The following is a 19,314-nucleotide window of genomic DNA, read 5'->3' on the forward strand; positions in this document are numbered from 1 at the left end:
GCGTTACCCTACCGACAACATATACCTTTACACCCTGCAATGTTCGTCGGTAGGAAACTACTGTTCCCTCATAAATCGTTGCTAGCTTTTTAAAGAGATGCCCGCTTCTACCATGTCATATACCCTGGCATTGCGTAGAGCGACCTCTCGAGAGGTTGCTGCTGCAGTGGCTACATTGAAAAGCACTTTTGTGCTAGTGCCAAATATTTTTACACATGTTTTTATTATCAAAACCTTTTGTCACCTATTTTTACTATACATATCACGCCACTGTCATGATTTTAATACTTATGTTTTTACCCGCGTTATCGCGAGGAATTTTAAGGCCCCTATACAGCCACGGAACGTATCATTGTCCACATCTCTAGTTATTGAAATGACGCTCTTTGGCCATGAATTGGCCCTTGGGCCATAAAGTGCCACACATCATCATCATCAGATGGTAGCGCCACCTATTAAAGGTTTGAGAAGTAAGAATAGTGGAAATAACAAGAAAACGAGAATGTCTGCCTGCGTCACCGCGCGAAGCGTTGTTACAAGTTTATTTTAGTAATAATAAAAGTAAATAAATATCAACAGTGCCCCAAAAGTAAAAAATTTTACCTTGCAGATTTGTTTACACAGATCTTCCTGTTAGACCTAGACACGTTCAAAATGGGAAGTTATCTCAAAAACTACGCCAACTTATCCGTAATACTCGGTCGTCGAAGCTAACTGAAGGCAAGTGAAGCCACTTTAAACAGTGGTTTGCTGCGAACAAGGTGACTCTTACAAGAACTATGCCAAAATCACTTTGAAGCGGGCGTCCGAGAGCGCCGCCGTGTTTACGTACACTACGTATGCCTACGCTACCACGGTAACGTGAAGTCTAAAGAATACTGCGCGTACAGTAAGCGGTGCGGGTAACGTACATGCCTGCGCATGCGTACTTCGATTCCGGTATCACGGTACGCCCGGTATACCGGTAAGCCTGGTATACTATAACTGTCAAATGAAAGCCGGGAGCTTGTGGCTGGTGGCGCAAGCAGCTAGGCAAACCATGAAGCCTCGCTGGGCACACCAAAAGTTCGCAATTCGTATAGTGCTTTCGCCGACCATGTTGTTCGTCCTGTTGGCTGGGTTGGCTATTCGCACCATTGTCTGATGGTGTGAATAGCCAGTTGCTGGTGGCACGCCCTGCACTTCTTTCGGGCTCAAGGTACTCAGAGTGGATCCTCCTCGGGTTCGCTGAGCACTGGTGCACCAATACTGAGCTTCCGTCGAAGTTTTGGCTTCCCATAGTTTAGTTGCAGCAAATTATCGAAATTCTTATTCTATTCCTGTATCTGCTTCCAGTCGAGCTTGAAATGTTGAGATGTTTGGTGCACATTCTTTCAGATTTTTGTCGATGCCTGCCATCATATAACCTCGGATTTTCTTCGCCACTGTGTAGGACTGCATAGGCATGTGCACCATTACTGAGCTTCCGTCGAAGTTTTGGCTTCCCATAGTTTAGCTGCAGCAAATTATCAAAATTTTTATTCTATTCCTGTATCTGTTTTTAGTCGAGCTTGAAATGTTGAGGCGTTTGGTGCACATTCTTTCAGTTTTTTATCAATGCCATCGGATAACCTCGGATTTTCTTCGCCACTGGGTAGGACTGCATAGGCATAGCTGACCTCTCAGTGCAACTACAAAGCAATAAATAGCGTGGAGCAATCAGGCTGCAGTGCAAAGCAGGATTGGATTGGAGGGGGGGGGGGGTTGCTTGTACGGGTGTGGGCACTCACTCCGAATTTTGCGGTAATTATGTCCACCACAGAATGAAAGCGTCTACCAATGATTGGTCGAAAAGGGCTTAGTGGTTCGTTGGCTTACATTTTTGTACGAGCATCACTAAACCTTTCTGTCCACAGGACAGGTTAAACAGGATAGAGAGGGGCTTAGGGATGCTTAGACAAAATCTTAGCCCATGAACCACTATGTCTTTCTGTGCACTTCATACAGCTAAACATTCAAGAGGGAAAATGGGTTGTTAAAAATCTAGGTTTTCTTTACCAGATCTAATGAAACTGCACATATCTCTTTAGTTTTCTTCATGGATACCACATATGCAATTATTCTTGAGATATCTCAATTATAGTTCTGAAATAATGAAAATAATTAGCATTGTTTCCAGGAATAACAGAGCAAAAACTATTCATCCTAACCTTGCTTTAAGCTCATAGCTAGATACTAGAAAACATGCAACTCACAAGGGTATGAATTTTTATATGACTACTAATAATAATTGTACAGCATATCAAAGATTTCTGTCCAAAATTAGACTAATTAGTTCAATGAATCACCAATAAAACATTCAAACTGAAATACAAAAATCTGCTCCTACCCTTGTGGACAATACACATGTAGCTTAGTACTGCAACAAGATTTACAATTCTAGGTTGTAAAGAGTATAAAATCGCCCGCCAAGGTGGTCTAGTGGCTAAGGCGCTCGGCTGCTGACCCACAGGTCGCGGGATCTAATCCCGTACGCAGCATTGTCGATGGAGGGGAGAATGCTGGAGACTTGTGTGCTTAAATTTAGGTGCACACTAAAGAATTCAAGGGGAGCGAAATATCCGCAGCCCTCCAGTATAACGTCTCTCATAATAATAGAGTGGTTTTGGGATGTTAAACCCATCAATTATTAGAACCCCAGGTGGTCAAAATTTCCGGAGCCCTCCACTACGGCGTCTCTCATAATCGTATGGTGGTTTTGGGACGTTAAACCCCACAAATCAATCAAATCAAACCCATCAATTATTATTATTATAAAGAGTGCAAAATAGTCAAATCTTGAGAAAATTGAGAAAAATAAGTAAAGCAGAATTTGAACCTCATGTCCCACAAGAAGTTCAGATTTTTTCAGTGAGTGATAAGAAGCCGCCAGAGATATAACCTGCATGCCTACTGCTGTAGCATACCTCATTGAGCAGCAGCACAGCATGAATAAGCCCAGTTTCGTGCTTTTTTTATTTCCAATTAGAATACAGTCGAACCTTTATCTTAAAGGCACTGATCTAGGAGAAGAATGGGTATAAGACACTTGTGTGCCTACAGTAAAATGCGGGTTGATAAGAAAATGCATACGGGGTACCCTGCTTATAAGGGACATCTCACATAAGAGACGAGAATCACTGGCTAGAGCATGTCTTTTTCAAAGGGGTTTAACTGTATAGGCTATCTTGGTAGTACAAATTGCTGTTATGGCCAGAATATCAATCCAAAGTGTGTAGAACTTTGTCAGTACTTTATGCCTGTGGATTAGATAGAAATGATGCTTGCAAAAAATTGATTTTTTTAATGATTTTGCTCATTGAAAGACCAGCGTCCCAGGAGTCCGCTCCAGGCTTTTTGCGAACCCACCGCATTTTATTATAAATTAATTTAGGAGGCATTCATCTGTAGTCTCAGGGATTATAAACTGTGGCAGATACGAATTTGGTAAATTTGCCACTCAGTTTTCATAGGGCGAAAATTCTAATGTTCTGAACACTTTTTCAAAACGCGGCGTGTGATATGAACTTGTGTACCAAAACCATCCAACGAAAGCTGATTGAGAGCAGCATGCTCGAAGCTTCAGAAGAACGCGTGCGACTAGTGCACACATTGTTTTCTACAGTGTATGTGTTTGTTGCCACAACCTCTGTGTACGAAACCGCGGTCGTTCTTGACATGATCATGTCAAGAACGACCGCGGTGACAGTACTCCGAAAGTGTGCGCACGTCCGACGCTCAACCAGTCAAGGCAACGCTTCTTTCCGCAAACTTTGTGGACAAGACCGCGGCATATGTGATCATAGATAGCATAAAGCGTCTTAGTTTTGCAGGCACGTGCGCAACCAATGTACACGGATTGAAAGCGGAACTACAGTTGGCCACAATCGCCGCACACAACACTGAGGGCAAGTGCCTAACGCAGCAGTAGATTAAAGGCAGTAAAGACGTAAAAAAAAAAGGTAGAAACATTTTGGTGTTCCTGTCCAAAGAATCTATTAGCGAGCAAAGCCAAAGTTTTGACACTGCGCCGTCCCGTTCTTTCATGTGTGTCCCAGGAAGACACACGTGAGTTGTTTTGAAGTAAATAAATTTTGCTAGTTGTTTTGATGACGCGAAACTTAGGCAGTATTTGCGCTCCCTTTTGAGACTCTCTCCTTAGTGGGAAACCTACCTCGATCGTGTGCTCGGCCATTCCAAGCCAATATAAAACCGCAATGCCGATGTTGGCGCTTGCAATTGGGTCTCCCCCACCCCCTCTTGTTTTTGCACAATATCTTTTTTTGTTGTTGTTTTCTTTTGGGGCCTAAAAAACGCCAGGCCTGCGCGGAAGGCACAGCACAGTCATAGTGAAAGCTAGAAAAGCGGCCTTTCAGACCCCCACCCAGTTGCGGAAATCTCCCGGATTCAGAATCCTTTAACTTGGCAGCTATGCTTAAGTTTCTATACACCTTTCCATAAAAGGCTGTCTTGGCGTAGCCATTATCCCCTTTGATCTGAGCTAAACAGGCGTGACTCCCCAAAAATGCACTGCCGAGGCTGCAACATCCGCCTTTGTACTCCCGTGCTACAACCCTCAAATGAGGTGTTTTTCTCCTGCGAAAAGGTCTATAGTGTTTTATTTTGTCCTGTAGAGTGCACGTCATGTACAGTGTAATATATGCAGTCAAGTTTAGCACTGTGTAGAGCGTTAAAAAAGTGTGGTTTAGTGTAAAGCAATTGTAACAAATTTAAATTATTGTATTTATCTTGCTCATTGAGGACAGCTATTTAAAACTGAGTGTAAAGTGAACCCTTACCTCTTATCACGTGCACAAGCTCACTGATATACATTCTAGGATCAAGTGACAAAAGGTAGCAACAAATAGACATTAAAAATACTCATTGCAGCAAGGTATAGTTGCTTCACCTATTTCAGGTAACATCCATGCTATTCATTTGATTCTCCGCTGACTTGCTTGTAGAGCAGCTGCAAGCCGTAATTTATAGGAGGGTTGCGCAGGGGCGTGCCCCACGAGATGGCACCAGCGTCGAAGGGATAGCGTATCCATCTTTGTGGTCTCTCTCCCGGCCGTCGCCGGCAGTCGCAGAACGTACACTCACGGGTGTCTGCACGGACACAGAAATCTCGCACGGGCGTTCGTGCGAGAGTCCTGTGGTCATAATGGTGAACTGTGTTGTATTTGGTTGCTACAACCACTCGAGTAAGAAGCCTGGTCATCAGAATGTGTCTGATGTCGGCTTTTTTTCCATACCTAAAGTGATTGTGAACCAATCGGAAAAGTTTAGATGGCTCAGCCACACACTGTACCGCGTGTACATTAAACATTTCATTTTCTGTAAGTGGTGAGGACCTATGCAACATCATAGATGTTTGCTTTTCTGACTGCAACCTTAGGTTTTCGCGACGTGCTATGAAGCTTTGTGTACGCAGCAGAAGACGAGCGCACGCACTATGTCTGCGATCGCTGCTTATCAGCAGTATCATTCAGGTAAGTGCGGCGTGTTACTGATTTTGGTGTGTTAGTAAACAGTCAGCGATGCAGTGCGGTCATGCCGCAAGTGCGTTCTCGTTTACCCATGCTTTGACGAAAGCATACTGCGGCGCTGACTGTTTAAGAGAATGGTCAGCTAAGCACATACACTCACGGTGATATCACATTAACGTCGATCAGTTACAATCGAGACGATATGTGATCTCTGGGTGCACAACTGCCCGACGCACATCGTTGGACCCTACAGCAAAGAGCACTTTTGATCACAAGTGGCTTGGGCTCAACCACAAACGAACTACGCCAATTTTATCACCTCACATGCTCTTGCAAACGGTGAAGCCCTTCCACACAAAGAATTCGTGAAGCAATACCACCGCGATAACAAAAATTATTCGTTCGAGCACTGCGCAAGGGGAACCAGTCACGTTTCTGACGACGACGCGGCGGCTGTCTCCGATGTCTCTAACTCGGTGCTGTTAGACCCATCTGCTAGTCACATAGCTGTGGGTGTCTAGCGATTCATAGGCTTTAAGCTTGTCCCTTGTTGCAAAGCTTGTGCCGCCAACAAGTTGGTCTTTAATGTCCGTGAACTCGATGCAGGAATAACACTTCACATCACAGACAGCTTCATTGCTGCTGAAGTCGAACGGGTCGATATCTGCCGCAATGGTGAACCTTATGTTCGTAGCGAAGTTTCGCCGGATTTCAAAAGTCACTCGCGTAAGCACTCAGTAGCATTTAACCACGTTGGTACCGTACATAACGGAATGCACACATCCTCTCACTGCCGCTCGCCGCTTTAAAAAGGGCGCGCCCAGACCACTGAAATGGTGGTAGAAGCAATAGCCGCTAGCGCCTCAAGCGGGTGACGTCACGTGCAACCCTCCTATACTGTGACAAATTTTGTGCAGGTGGCCCACTTGGAAAGGACTGGCCACTATTTGACAATCAAAGACAACCAGGTTGTGCAGCTCCATCCATCAACTTGTTTGGATCACAAACCTGAGTGGGTGGTGTATAATGAGTTTGTCCTCACCACCAAGAATTACATTCGTACCGTCACAGACATCAAACCTGAATGGTGAGTATTGCCCACAGCAAACTCAACTGCTTAGGGTGCACTTATTTGGGGGAATGAAATGCCTTTATGTGAGTGTGCCGAAGTGTCTTTAATTATTACCTGTTTACTCTCTGCATGTGTTCTGAAGCCTTTGGTTTATTGTTTACAACTTTCTTGGGGCTGTCCCAGGTAGTGCTGTATGTATGTGTCTATATATAATGAAACGATAGGGGCTATTTATAATGCTTTGTGCTCCAATAACAGTAGAGGTGTGTTTGTCATTTTGTGTTAGTGAAGTCGCAGGATTGTCTGCTAGCATCTACATAAAGAAAGGCTACGCAGAAGCTGAGCTGTAGTCTTTTGCTGTAGTCTTTCGCAGAGCTTTCAGACCAAGAAAATGCAGCGGTTTCTATTGACATCCAGCCGTGAATGGTCAGCAGATCTCACTGTGCTCCTACAAATAGACATGAACCTAATGTTCCAGTATTTTTTTTTGCTTATAAACTCATCTATACAGCAACTTCAGAAGGTGTACTAATTTACAACCTGCCTTATATCAAACTGTTGTTCTTTAGTGACATGCATTAGACCTCAGATATGTATTCAGGGGAATTCTTTGCTGTCGTGGAGATGTGTCTGCCAAATTTCTATTGAGAAAGAAATGTGGAATCCAGTGAAATACTTTCCCTTCTTAGTAACCATCGGGATTTTAAACACCCATCAGAGATTGTAACCATGTTGTTTCTGTGCAACCTATGCAATGCTCTTCTTGTCTCTTTGGGTCTCTCTTTTTTTTAGCTACATGTATCTCCATACCCTCATAATTGCTTGTTACATAAGCAGTTCATTGTGAAATGAACAAGAAGAAAAGTACCGTAATTACTCGATTCAACCGCGCCCTCGATTGTAACGCGCACCCGGTTTCGACGACGAAAAAAAAAAAGTAAGACATCGATTGCAACGCGCACCCATTTTTCTCGTTGGCCCACACGATCACACCACTCGAAAAAACGACTCCTTTCGGGAGCGTCTTCCGTTTAAATATGAGGTACGGAGGAAGCTTGTGCCCACCTGACGTGTAACAGAGCATTGCCGTCACTGTAGTTTTACCGTGGACCGATGTCAGCACGCGAACTTGCTTCGCCCCCTTCTTCTCGACGGTTGTGGTGCTAGGCATGTCGAAGTAAAGAGGCGTCTGACCGGCATTCCTGATTTGCCCGAGTAGGTATCCGTTGTTGTGCCGCAAGTTTAGGACGAACCTCTGAAAACTGTGAAGCTTTTAATCGTACTCCTCTGGAAACTTTTCGCATATGCCCGTTCGCCTTCGGAGGGAAAAGCCTTTCCTCTTCGTAAAGTTAGTTAGCCAGCACCTGCTCGCTTTAAACTGGCTCCGCATTAGCCCTTTTTTTAAGGCTAACTGCATAGCCTGCACTTGGAGCAGTTCTGTCGTCACGAGCCGCTGTGCCGCTCACTGCTCAATCAAATACTCGCGAAGCAGCTCTTCAATTTGCGGAAACCGACCCTGCTGTGGTCCACTGAAGCCTTTGCGTGAATCTTTGCTGTCGACAATCTTCTGCTTTTGTTTCCGCCAGTCCCACACGCACGTTTCGGGAACTCTGAACGACCCCGATGCGGCCCGATTTCTGTCCATTTCTGCATACGCGATGACTTTTCGTTTAAAAGCGGCATCGTCGTGCACTCGAGTTTTTGTAGTCGGCCCTTCCATGTCGTCAATGCTAATGCACTACAAGATGACGAACTCCTCAGCACACGTACGAAGTACTGCATATGGGAAACACATAGGCAGAAATGGCCGTCGCACCATGCCAACGCAGGTAGGGGGCGGCCATTTTGAAAATGCCGACGGCAATAGAATGACCGTATCCATTTTTTTTTTCGTACTCGATTCCAACGCGCATGCGATTTATGAACTCTCTTAACCGGAAAAAAGGTGCGCGTTAGATTCGAATAATTACGGTATAGCAACTTGCACGCACTGAAAGCTGTTGACATAGCTAAGTGCTCGTGAGAAAACTTCCGCTGCCGCTTGGGACTTCCTAGGGCTTAGAATTAGAAGTCTTGCCCGTTTTCGGAAAGATTGTGGCCCAAATAAATGCCCGCTCTTTTACCCACCTATAGCCAGTCTCCTCTATGCCTCTACTCCTTGCACCCACCTGGTGTCCCAAGTAACTACGGATACGGTAGGCATACAATGGAACGTACATTTTGGATATTCTGGACATTGGATGTTTATGAACGTATACTGTACGTCCGCTGTACATCAGTTGTGCAACGGTAACAAATTTGTTCACTCGACATCGGTCTTTTTTACTCATGCAATGAACGCACTTTTTTTATCGAAAAATTGGATCAAAGTTGGGTGTGCGTTTATTATGTGGGGAAAATTTTATGCAAACTTTTTCTGGATGAGCAAAAAAGAAAAAAGTTAGCTCGCTCAGCCTTTTGCAATTGACGTAAGTGTACACTGTTTGGAAACAGCTTCTATGTTGCACTTCACTTATTTTCGGTGGTTGATGGCACTATCTTTTGCAAGTTGTCTCCGTGCCGCCCGCACACGCCATATAAAAGTTTTTTCGTCGATATCAAGATTAATGACAAAAAACGGACGCCGCCTCGCTGTCCACATATAAACTTACTGAAGATACGGTAGCCTACATCTTGCCTTTCTTGAAGTATGTGCGGATAACAAGCATGAAGAGCAAATTGCAACCGAAGCAAGAATCGGGTACGGCCATGTTGCAGAAATAGTCGCGACCTTTTCTGGGGGACAGGCTTTTTCTTTTTTTCTGGTTTTTCAGAAGCCATGGTGACAGCAAATCCTTTCGTCATTGCTCGAAAATTGCATGCTTGTGGTTGGGCCTTGATGTTTCGTATTTGCAGGAAGTGGCCGTCGGTTGGCACGGGCAGTTTCGTGACCTTCACTCGCCTTGTGCTTATCAGCTGCGATGTCTCTACACTCGCACTGTTTGTGAACTCCACTTTGGCGCATAGATAATTGAAAAAGTCTAGACGTGCTGCGCACAGATAAAAAAAAAAATGTGGCACGTAGTAGCGGGCGAGGGGGCAAGAAGCCTCCATGTGTTGGTTAGCGAGACTACAGCCAATGAATGTAGGGGTGTGCATATATTACATGGGGGGGGGGGGGGTTCCAGATTTTGACGACTAAAGTTGGAGGTGCGTTTATTATGCGAGTGCGTTCATTATGCGAGTAAATGCGGTATATATTGATATATGTGATGTGTTTGTGTATATGTAGCTAGTGCATATTGAAGAAATCTGCATGTGTACGACATACCCACACAGCCTACTTGGAGGCCTGTCTGTTTTCCACGGCAGCTTTTCTACTGCAAATAAATTCTCAAAAAATGGGGGCGAAGCGGGCTTTTAAGAACAGTCAAACCTTTAACTTATACATGAAGGATAAGAAACACAAAAGTCAGTCCACAGTTGCACTTGGGAAGTCTTGACATAATCTTGAAGATTTCACTGTTCAATGCCCTATTGCATTCAAGTGCGATGACTTCTTCGGCGGCAAGAATTGGTTTTTGCGGGTTTTATAAATTAGGTTATTAGTAATAAATAAAGCTCATGCATGTTTATAACAGTGGTATTCTAGTAACTGCAATACGTGCACACATACTACAAGCACTGGAGAAAAAACAACCTGTGTAGCACATGCATCTAAAGAACGTGCACAGGCACCAATCATGAGTGCGTCTTTTATTGGCTAATAGCAAGAAATATGTGAGCGAATGAAGAACTGAAAACACGCCCTGTACAGTCAACTCTGGTTAATTCGAGCTCGAAGGGACCTCTGAATTTTGTTTGAATTATCAAGAAGTTTGAATTATCAGAAGTTCTCAGATGTGACTCGGGTGAGGTGACACCACACATTATGATTAGGCATTGATTTTATCACATCGGTCCGCTGACCGCAGCGGATATCTATCGGCAGGACAATGCAACTTCAAAAAAAAAATGCATTGCCGTAGCCAACCACACTTCGTGGGAACTATGAATTTCCTAGTCAGCAAACGCGTATGGCATGTTAGAGGCTTAAGCTGGAAGCGTACAAACTCGACGCGTTGACCACGTTCGTTGCCATAGCAATGGCACAAGCAATAGATATCCGGTATCATTGTCAGGCCAATGGGCGCATGCCGTTATTAATTTATTTGGTCAAATGCGCCTTGCAAGCGAGCTGAGAAGTTGTGCTCTAAACCTAACCCCTTTGTGAAAAAAAGGGCGGGGGGGAGGTAGTGGTCTGAAAATTTTTTGACCTTGTTCTAACCTGGTGCAGAATGACACTTAAGCCACCTTTGCCCATAGTATGCCAGTGGCCTGCGGAAAAGCGTTTTAAGATTTAGAAGGTGCTTGTAGTAGTAGTCAGTAGACACAGGACGAACTGCGCGGCATATACACACACTTATGTGTGTATACGCCGCGTAGTTCGTGAGTACTAATATGATCGCTCGTGTCTAAAGTAACTGGCAATCATTTGGAGTACTGCACAACATTTGTGCAATTTTAACAAATCAAACAACACTGTGGCAACACTGTGCACCAGCTCTCTTTTTCTTTTTGTTTTTTCACCATCCCTGCCCCAGTTTTATGAATCACCCGAATCTCAAGGTCACCATCTTAGACGATGCATAGTTGAATTTTCTGAGCCTGTCAAACTATTTGACAGGCGTGGAAAATTCTAATGTGGGCTTCATCATTGTTTGCTGAGTATGGTGGTTAAAAAAAAATACTAGTTTTTTGAAATGGCAGTGCTTACGTTCCCTTTATGTAATTTATGGAATGTTGAATGGCTTTTTTTTTTCTGAATGTAATGCCTGTTTCCCAAACTGCTCCAAATTTAATCTTTCGCAATAAAAGTATAATGTTCTTTCTCCTGTTACCAGCTCCAAATTTGGATTTTAGTGCTGCAAAAGCAAGATTTTGCTGCTCCGAAAATTTCTCCAAGTTCTATTTTGACTGTTGCACCCCTGCAAGTGTCGACTGTGCACAATCCAACGTTCCTGAATTTTTTTTGCTTTTGAAAACTGAGGAGCATGGCCTCTGAGATTGTTGGACAGGAGGTTTCTCTTCAGCTATCCCGATCGCACGGAGACGGCGTAATTTCACGAGTGGGCATCGCTTACTCCACCACATTGCGCCGCTTGCAACCGAGGCGTCACGGAAGCCCATGCAAGCGCTAGGAAAGCCACTGCAGTTTCAGTACGACATAGAGCTACTGTATGGTGTCCCACTGACATGGAAGTGTCAGGTCCAGGTCATTGTGTGCAGCAGTAATGATCGGGTTAGAACCACACAACAACGTAATGTGCATTTAACACGCTGTGCACACAGTGGTAACATCGAGATGTCTTTTCTCTCAGTTGAGCAACTACGGTTACCCAGTGTAGGTGCATAGCACCGCACCTGTGGAAGGTAACCACTGAAATGCTCAGTTTAAGCAGCATGAGCGTGCTACAAAGAAGTAAGGTCCAGTGCACGCTGAAGAGGGGCGCTAAATGAACCAACCGAACTTGTCACTCAGCATCAGTCATGCTTCCTTCTCACGATGTCATTACTGCTGCCAGGTCTGAAACAGCCAGACAGACCTGCGGTAAAGGTGAAAGCTGAGCTCTTATAGCTTTTGAACCTCTCTAGCGGTATGTTTTGCACTTTTCTGATAGCTTCCTGCATTTTGCTTTCAAAGTACACATTATATATATATATATATATAACGCACGCGCTTAAGTGCTTGCTGCATGCTTTTTTCACGTGCTGGTGCGCAAACCTGCCTAATGGTGACTCCGCCATCAGATGATGTCAAGTTCATGCCTTTTATACATTTACTTATCTTTGTATAAGTGAAATAACATTAAGTGGAATGTTTTCATTATGTTTGGTAAACTTCACAGTGCTCATAGAGAAATCTCAACAACTGTTGTAAGAGTTAATTGTGCGTCGCGAGCGTCTTTCTTTTTTTTTTTTACCGTTTAAGACTTTGAAAGTGATCCTGGCTACTCATTGTTTTAATTATTGAGGTGTACGTTTATGTTTGTCTAAATGAAATAACACTACACTGGACATTTTGAATATATTTGAGGAACTTCATGCCCTTGCTGGAAAAAATCCCAACTACTTTTGTGAGCTTTAAGTGTATGTTGTGATCTTGAGAGACTAGATGTTTGTGTTATAATTTATATATTCATTTATTGTGAATGCTGTAAATGAGTCATTTTTGAAAGTTTTAGAGAGGACCCGCAGGTCGCGGGTTTAAATCCCGGCTGCATTTCCGATGGAGGCGGAAATGTTGTAGGCCCGTGTGCTCAGATTTGGGTGCACGTTAAAGAACCCCAGGTGGTCAAAATTTCCGGAACCCTCCACTACGGCGTCTCTCATAATCATATGGTGGTTTCGGGACGTTAAACCCCACATATCAATCAAAGTTATAGAGAGAAAATTTTCAGCTTTGGATGCGGCTCTGAGTTTTGAAAAATCTGCGATAGGTCCTGGAAAATCTATATACTTGAATTTTTTCCTGTTAAATCTGCACGAACCCTGATTAAGACGAGTGTAATTATCAGTGAGATGGCGAACTATGCTGAGGAAGGCATGGCGAGTTTTGTGAAACAAAAAAGTTCTTTGATGCCATTAATGCCAGTAATGATAGCCACTCACAATTGTATCTGATCGATGTGACATACATGGGGTAGTTAGGCTGGGTTGATAGTTGACTGCTGTGTATATGTTGAAGGGACTAGCTGTCGAGCACTCGGATTGTTACATGTACTTATCACAAACTGGATAGCATTCTGGTCCAGCAATGGCAATGATGTGGTTGTGCCATGGCAAACTCTTTGTCACAGACATTTAGTACACTGCTTATTTAAGGTGTCAACTATGTCTTATGCGCATTGTCACAAACCATTGCTTACATTGATGAGCACAATGTACACAAGTGTGCATTGATCATGCTGTCACATATGGGCAATGGCTGTGTGAATAGAAATGGGCCTATAGAAATTTCGCTCGCTCAGCCTAAGCTTATATTGTTGACAAGTCAAGTAAACTATGGGAGAATGAGAACGAAGGCAGGACGGTGCTTTTGCACGTGTCAATCTTGTTGACAAAACCGGTTCGCATCAGTGCTTTCCTTTTTCATTCAAGTAATCATACACTTTATCAAATTTTTTGTGACAAAGAATTGTGAACTCATAGTCGATTGAGGGCTAAAACCAGTAGCCAGCACCTGAAATGCTGTGCCATGTAGACTGGTTTCGTTTCGTTCTCAAGAGAAGAGGGCAGATGGCACTTACAGCACTGTCCTGAATTCGGGAACAGTAGCCATGCTGCTACTACCGGTAAGCCTAGCATATGCGTGAAAATTCGAAAGTGCCACTTCTTCGACTTGATATGCATGCGATGAAGTCCATGCAGTCAGTCCAGCAGGTAGACTCTGCCCATGTGTCTGTTGTAGACCTTTTCTACGCTAGGGCAATCATTCTAACGGAACTCTTTGGCTAAGAGAAAATGAGTGTCGTACTAGCACACGCACGATAACTCCATATCAAATATCGTGGTTGCGAGTTCCTCTGAAACACCACGTCCTTTAGATTTCAGTTCCTTTTCGGTTTTCAGGTGGCACTTTGGTTGACTATTCGCCCTCACCATACTGAGCGACAAAATTCCATCTTGTGGTAGAGTGACCTGTGATAACGAAGACGCATCCATTGTGCTGCCGTGCTACACCTTCACCGCATGACACCTATATCCCCTCCCTTGAATTTCCTACTATCTGCAGCATGGTAATTGCTAGTTTGCGGTACTGAGCCGCAGTCGCAGAGGAAATTGAATTACCGAAGCTCGCAGGCTGCGCATTACATATATTTGTCCTGCCGTTTACTGGACAGATGGCACTGCGACACTAATTTTGTCTTGCAAGTTCACACCGTGTTAAATTTGGCACACACCGATTTCAGGTTCTCTGCTGTAGTTGCGAAACAACTTCTAAGAACTAATAATTGGTTTTAATTTATGAGATCATACAGTATGCCAAAATATTTTTTCTCTATTTGTGAGGGAAAAACGTACATAGAAAAAAAAAATACCGATTTCTCGCATTTCCCCCCTCCGAGTTGCATGTCGCATATCAAAATGCACTTGCCCTGCTTTGCTTATCGCTCAAGACATATGGAATCACTTTCTCATTATAAATTCATATAACTATGAAAATTACTTCGACGGTATCACATTCTCTAATGGAGAGCCCATACCCGCTAAAAAAATGGTAAACGGTATGTGCCAAATATGGGACGCCGTGCAGTAAAGGGTTAAACGATTGTTTCCATTTTGCTCCTCTTAATGTCTAGCTGTCAGACTTCAATTCACTACCTCTTCAGTGTATATCAGGTTCATTGTGATTGTGGGTGTGTGGTGTGCCCTCTTATCAATGTATCAGAACAGCAAACTAATCAATGTTCATTTTGCAGGTTGGTCAAGATTGCACCCAACTACTATGACATGTCGAACTTTCCCCAGTGTGAAGCAAAGCGCCAATTGGAATTTCTCATAGCCAAAATGGAGACTGTGCAATACCAAGAAGGATTCTAAAGCACATAGTGCACAGCTGGCATCTGTACAAAATGATTATTCATGGCTGTCTCTTTTTTTTTTTCATAGATCATGGAATCATTTTTTTTTTTTTTTTTCACTCTTGTTCTACCTGCACTCTGGCTCTATCTGTGGGCCTATTGCCAGTACCTACCCTTGCTTGCCTCTAAGGTTACCTGTGTATTGCTTTTAATAAACATGGCTTTCACAGGGGTCTTTATTTGCTATGAGTGTTTTTTCAATGCCAGTGCAAACGCACGCTTCTCAACAGGAGCCGTTGGTCCGCCTTAGTTCAGGGAGGTGTGATGCGGCACGATGAGCTGAGTTACTGTATATGCTACCTTTCTTTTGACGATGCAATAGACGTGTTTCCCACTTCAATATCGTACGTCTGTCAGATTTGTTTTTTTCTTTAGCTTCATATTTGTGGCTCAAAGTAATGCCACTGCTGCATCGTATCGCTGTTAAAGCCAGCGCATGCAGTAGCATTGTAGTGACGCTTTCACATTGGTTGCCTGCATAGCGCCACGAACGACAACACGCTATCCTAAAACATCGTATATTTTACAGAGCCAGTCTTACAGCCAACATTATGAACACGAGGAATTCAAGACACCACCCCATGGATCTGTACACAACTGAACAAAAAATTCATATGATTTCTGTTGTGAGACACTATATGATGGGCTATCTCTCTCCTCATGATTGCAAATCACTCTCAAAGGCTAGGCAATGGGCGAGAACAGCAAAGGGCTAGGGGAGAGGGTGATGAACGGCTGGATCGGGTGCATGTGGCTGGGAATGATATGCTCACTGGACCAACAAAATTAGTGGAACAGTGAAGTGAAAGAATGCTGCATAAAAAATGATGGGTGATCTCTTTTACGAGAATACATTGAAAACAAATATTGAAAACAAGGTGTATTTAAATTGTACCAGCATGGCAGCCTTTTATGTGGATGAAACTGCATTGACCTATAGTGCTACATCTCTTCCAATTTGGAAACAGGTGTTAATGGCTGTTGCAGAATATTCTCTGAGAGCGGGCCAGACTATCAAAGAGGACGAAGTGAAAATAGGCACGCACTAGGAATGGAAAGCTTGGGCTCCATGCAGAATAAACGGGTCGTCTCCGTCTAACGTCTGCGGACCGGTTATTTTATTACATTTGGTGCACGAAACCCGGGATCCGCCCCTTCGGAGACTTCTCTGAACGTCACGATCATGGCGACCACTGACCATTTTCGGAAGAAGCGCGCCTCGATCAGAGCTGGTGTCACCCGAGCCCTAGCACTGTTATCGGACCTGCTACAGCAACCAGATTCTGATGCCTCCCAAATTACCGGCCACATGGATTTCCTGAAGGATAAAGAAGCAGCACTGTCGAAGCTCGATGACGTCATCCTTGTGACGACAGATGAAGAAATCCTCGACCACGAAGTAGGAACGGCACAAGAATACGAGAAAATTGTCTACGCGATGTCGCCTGCCAAGTGCTGGCTTCAAGAACGTGAGAGGACGGCCAGAACGCAGGTTCAAGCAATTGAGCTTGGGCCTAGTTACCTCGCATCTCCGAACTCCGCGGACGCAGCAGGCCTGGTGAGAGAGCGCACCGTCAGCGTTCAGTTCAACTACCGAAGCTACAGATACCGACTTTCGATGGTAGTCTCCGTGGATGGCAGTCTTTTTGGGACCATTTCGACGCTACCATCCACAAGAATACCGAGCTGCCACGCATCGAAAAATTTAAGTACCTCCTCACCTACTTGACCGGGAGCGCGAAGCGAGCTGTCGAAGGCATTCGTCTAGCGGAGCAAAATTACCACCTTGCAATAAAGACCCTCACAGATCGCTTTGGACGCCAGGATCTCCTTGTGAACGATCATGTTGACAATCTTCTTGCGCTAAGCCCTCTGAAAAGCTCGTCGGACGTTCGAAGGCTTCGTCTGCTGTACGATAGTGTGCAGTTCCACGTTAGTGCCTTGGAAGGCCTAGGGGTTGCGCCCGACCGGTACACTGTGGTCTTAAACCGTGTCCTAATGCGATGTCTGCCGGGGGATCTCGCCATTATGTATAGACAGAAGTCCAAGGAATCGAACTGCGCCTCGAGCACCGCCGAAATGCCCGAAGACGATGCGGCTAGCCAAGGATTCACTTAAGTTTCCCCGCATTCAAGTGGAAATCCGGGAAGAGGGCCGCTTAGTCTCATCGTGTGGCGCAAGACGAAGCCAGAACCCACATATCCGAAGAAACGTACGGCACAGAAATCATACCGTCAGCGTCTGCCCTAACGGGGTCTACCTTGCCTGTTAGATTGGCGTGCCCACTCTGCCACAGCAAGGATCATATGATCGCTGCTTGCAATGCCAACCTATCGGCTGAAGAGAAGCGGGCAAGGCTACAGAACACCAATTGTTGCTTCAGCTGTGGAACACGAAAGCACATCGCTAGAATGTGCAGGAAGTCATTCAATCTTAGGTGTGGTACCTGCCAGCGACGCCACCTGACCATACTCTGCGAGTTGTCACGCCCAGCCGAAGATCCACACCCCAACGCAGGATCCCCAGCCTTTTCTCAATCACCGCCATTAACCACGTGAACGGTCACTACCGCCCAGTGTCACGTTGAGTTCACGCGCGTATTGTTACAGGCAGGTCGAATTTGGGCAGAGCCTGGAGACCACCGGTTTCTCGTGCGGGCACTGCTGGACAGCGGCAGTCAGCGCACCTACATTTGTACAGACATGGCAAGGCTGTTTCAGTGCTCCGTTGTGGGAAAAGAAGAGCTCTCCCTTGTCACTTTTGGAGAATCCAAGTCACGGAGGCAACTCTGCACCGAGCGTGTCAACGTGCGGCTTCGAAGTCAGTTCAACGATTCAGCGATTACTTTAGAAGCGTTAACGATCCCTGAAATTTGCTCTGTCACAAGCCCACCACTCGACTCCAACATTTCGCACCTACTTCGTGAACGGAAGTACAACGCAGCTGACCGATTTCAACCGAGTACGTGACAACCGGACGAGATCAGTGTGACCATAGGATCCGACGCCTATCGGAAGGTCACCACCGGCAAAATCGACCGCGTGACTAAAACGCTAACAGCGATAGAGACAATGTTTGGCTGAATTGTGCAAGGACTCTTGTCATGTGACAACATCCAGCGCCCCAACATCCAGCGCCCGTCTAGCACACTGTTCGCCTTGAGCCACAATCTTTCTGCAACACACACAGACATATCTTCGATGTGTCGTTTTGGTGCCATCCGGAGCGATAAAGGGCATTCACGAACCTCAAACAAGCACCACGATCTATCTGTATGGGAGCAAGGTATCTCCTCAAGAAAGAAGTGCCATCAGCCTGACTACGCGGTTGCTCGCGGCAGGAACTTGGAAGACGCAGAGCCGCCAAACAAGCACGTCGATGCTCGTCACTGCCGTGTGCGTCGTCAGCGCCAGCGTGTCCATATTGACGCAGTACTTGAACAACTCGTCTCATACCAGCCACTTTTGGGCGACCACCACGACAGTCATCGTGTCTTCGTAATTCTGCTTGCCAAGCACGACAGCGTAACGCACGTCAAGAACACACTCCATCTCATCAGCATCGGTCCAGGAGACAGCAAGGAGTGCGACAGCAACTAATCAACGGTCGTAGTGCACGGGCACTCCCGGTAGCAAAGCAAGTGCATTTCAACACAAACTGCGTTTGTGGTGGGTACAATTCTCCTTGGCCCTCCTGGGGTGATGTTGAATAATAATCTGGATCGGAGCAACCTGGAGGGTCCAGACTTCATCGAAGTGTGCGAGTCATCTTGGCCCCCCTGGGAGGATGTTGCAGAATATTCTCTGAGAGCGGGCCAGACTATCGAAGTGGACGAAGTTGAAATAGGCACGCGCTAGGAATGGACAGCTTGGGCTCCATGCAGAATAAACGGATCGTCTCCGTCTAACGGTTATTTTGTTACAATGACAATCAACAACCCATTGTGGTAGGTGAAGTAATTGACATTAGAACTCGACACAGCAGATGGCTTGTGGCAGCCATCTCTCTGCTTTGCATGGCTCATGATATTGTTACAGCGAGCTGTGATGAAATGGTTTTATTTACAAGAGGT

At 45.1% G+C, this 19,314-nt stretch overlaps 1 protein-coding gene across 2 annotated transcripts in view; it reads left to right on the plus strand.

Annotated features, from left to right (window-relative positions):
- Dhx15 (DEAH-box helicase 15) overlaps positions 1-15,417 on the plus strand; it is a 100,593-nt gene extending 85,176 nt beyond the window's left edge. For both annotated transcript variants that reach the window (XM_037427395.2, XM_037427394.2), the window contains 2 exons: positions 6,425-6,594; positions 15,081-15,417. In XM_037427395.2, the coding sequence (XP_037283292.1) occupies positions 6,425-6,594; positions 15,081-15,201 (291 nt within the window). In that variant the 3' untranslated portion in view covers positions 15,202-15,417. The remainder of the gene's footprint in view (positions 1-6,424; positions 6,595-15,080) is intronic.
- The last annotated feature ends 3,897 nt before the right edge of the window (positions 15,418-19,314 follow it).

This window comes from Rhipicephalus microplus, chromosome X (assembly GCF_043290135.1).
Source record: "Rhipicephalus microplus isolate Deutch F79 chromosome X, USDA_Rmic, whole genome shotgun sequence".
Taxonomy (NCBI): Eukaryota; Metazoa; Arthropoda; class Arachnida; order Ixodida; family Ixodidae; genus Rhipicephalus; species Rhipicephalus microplus.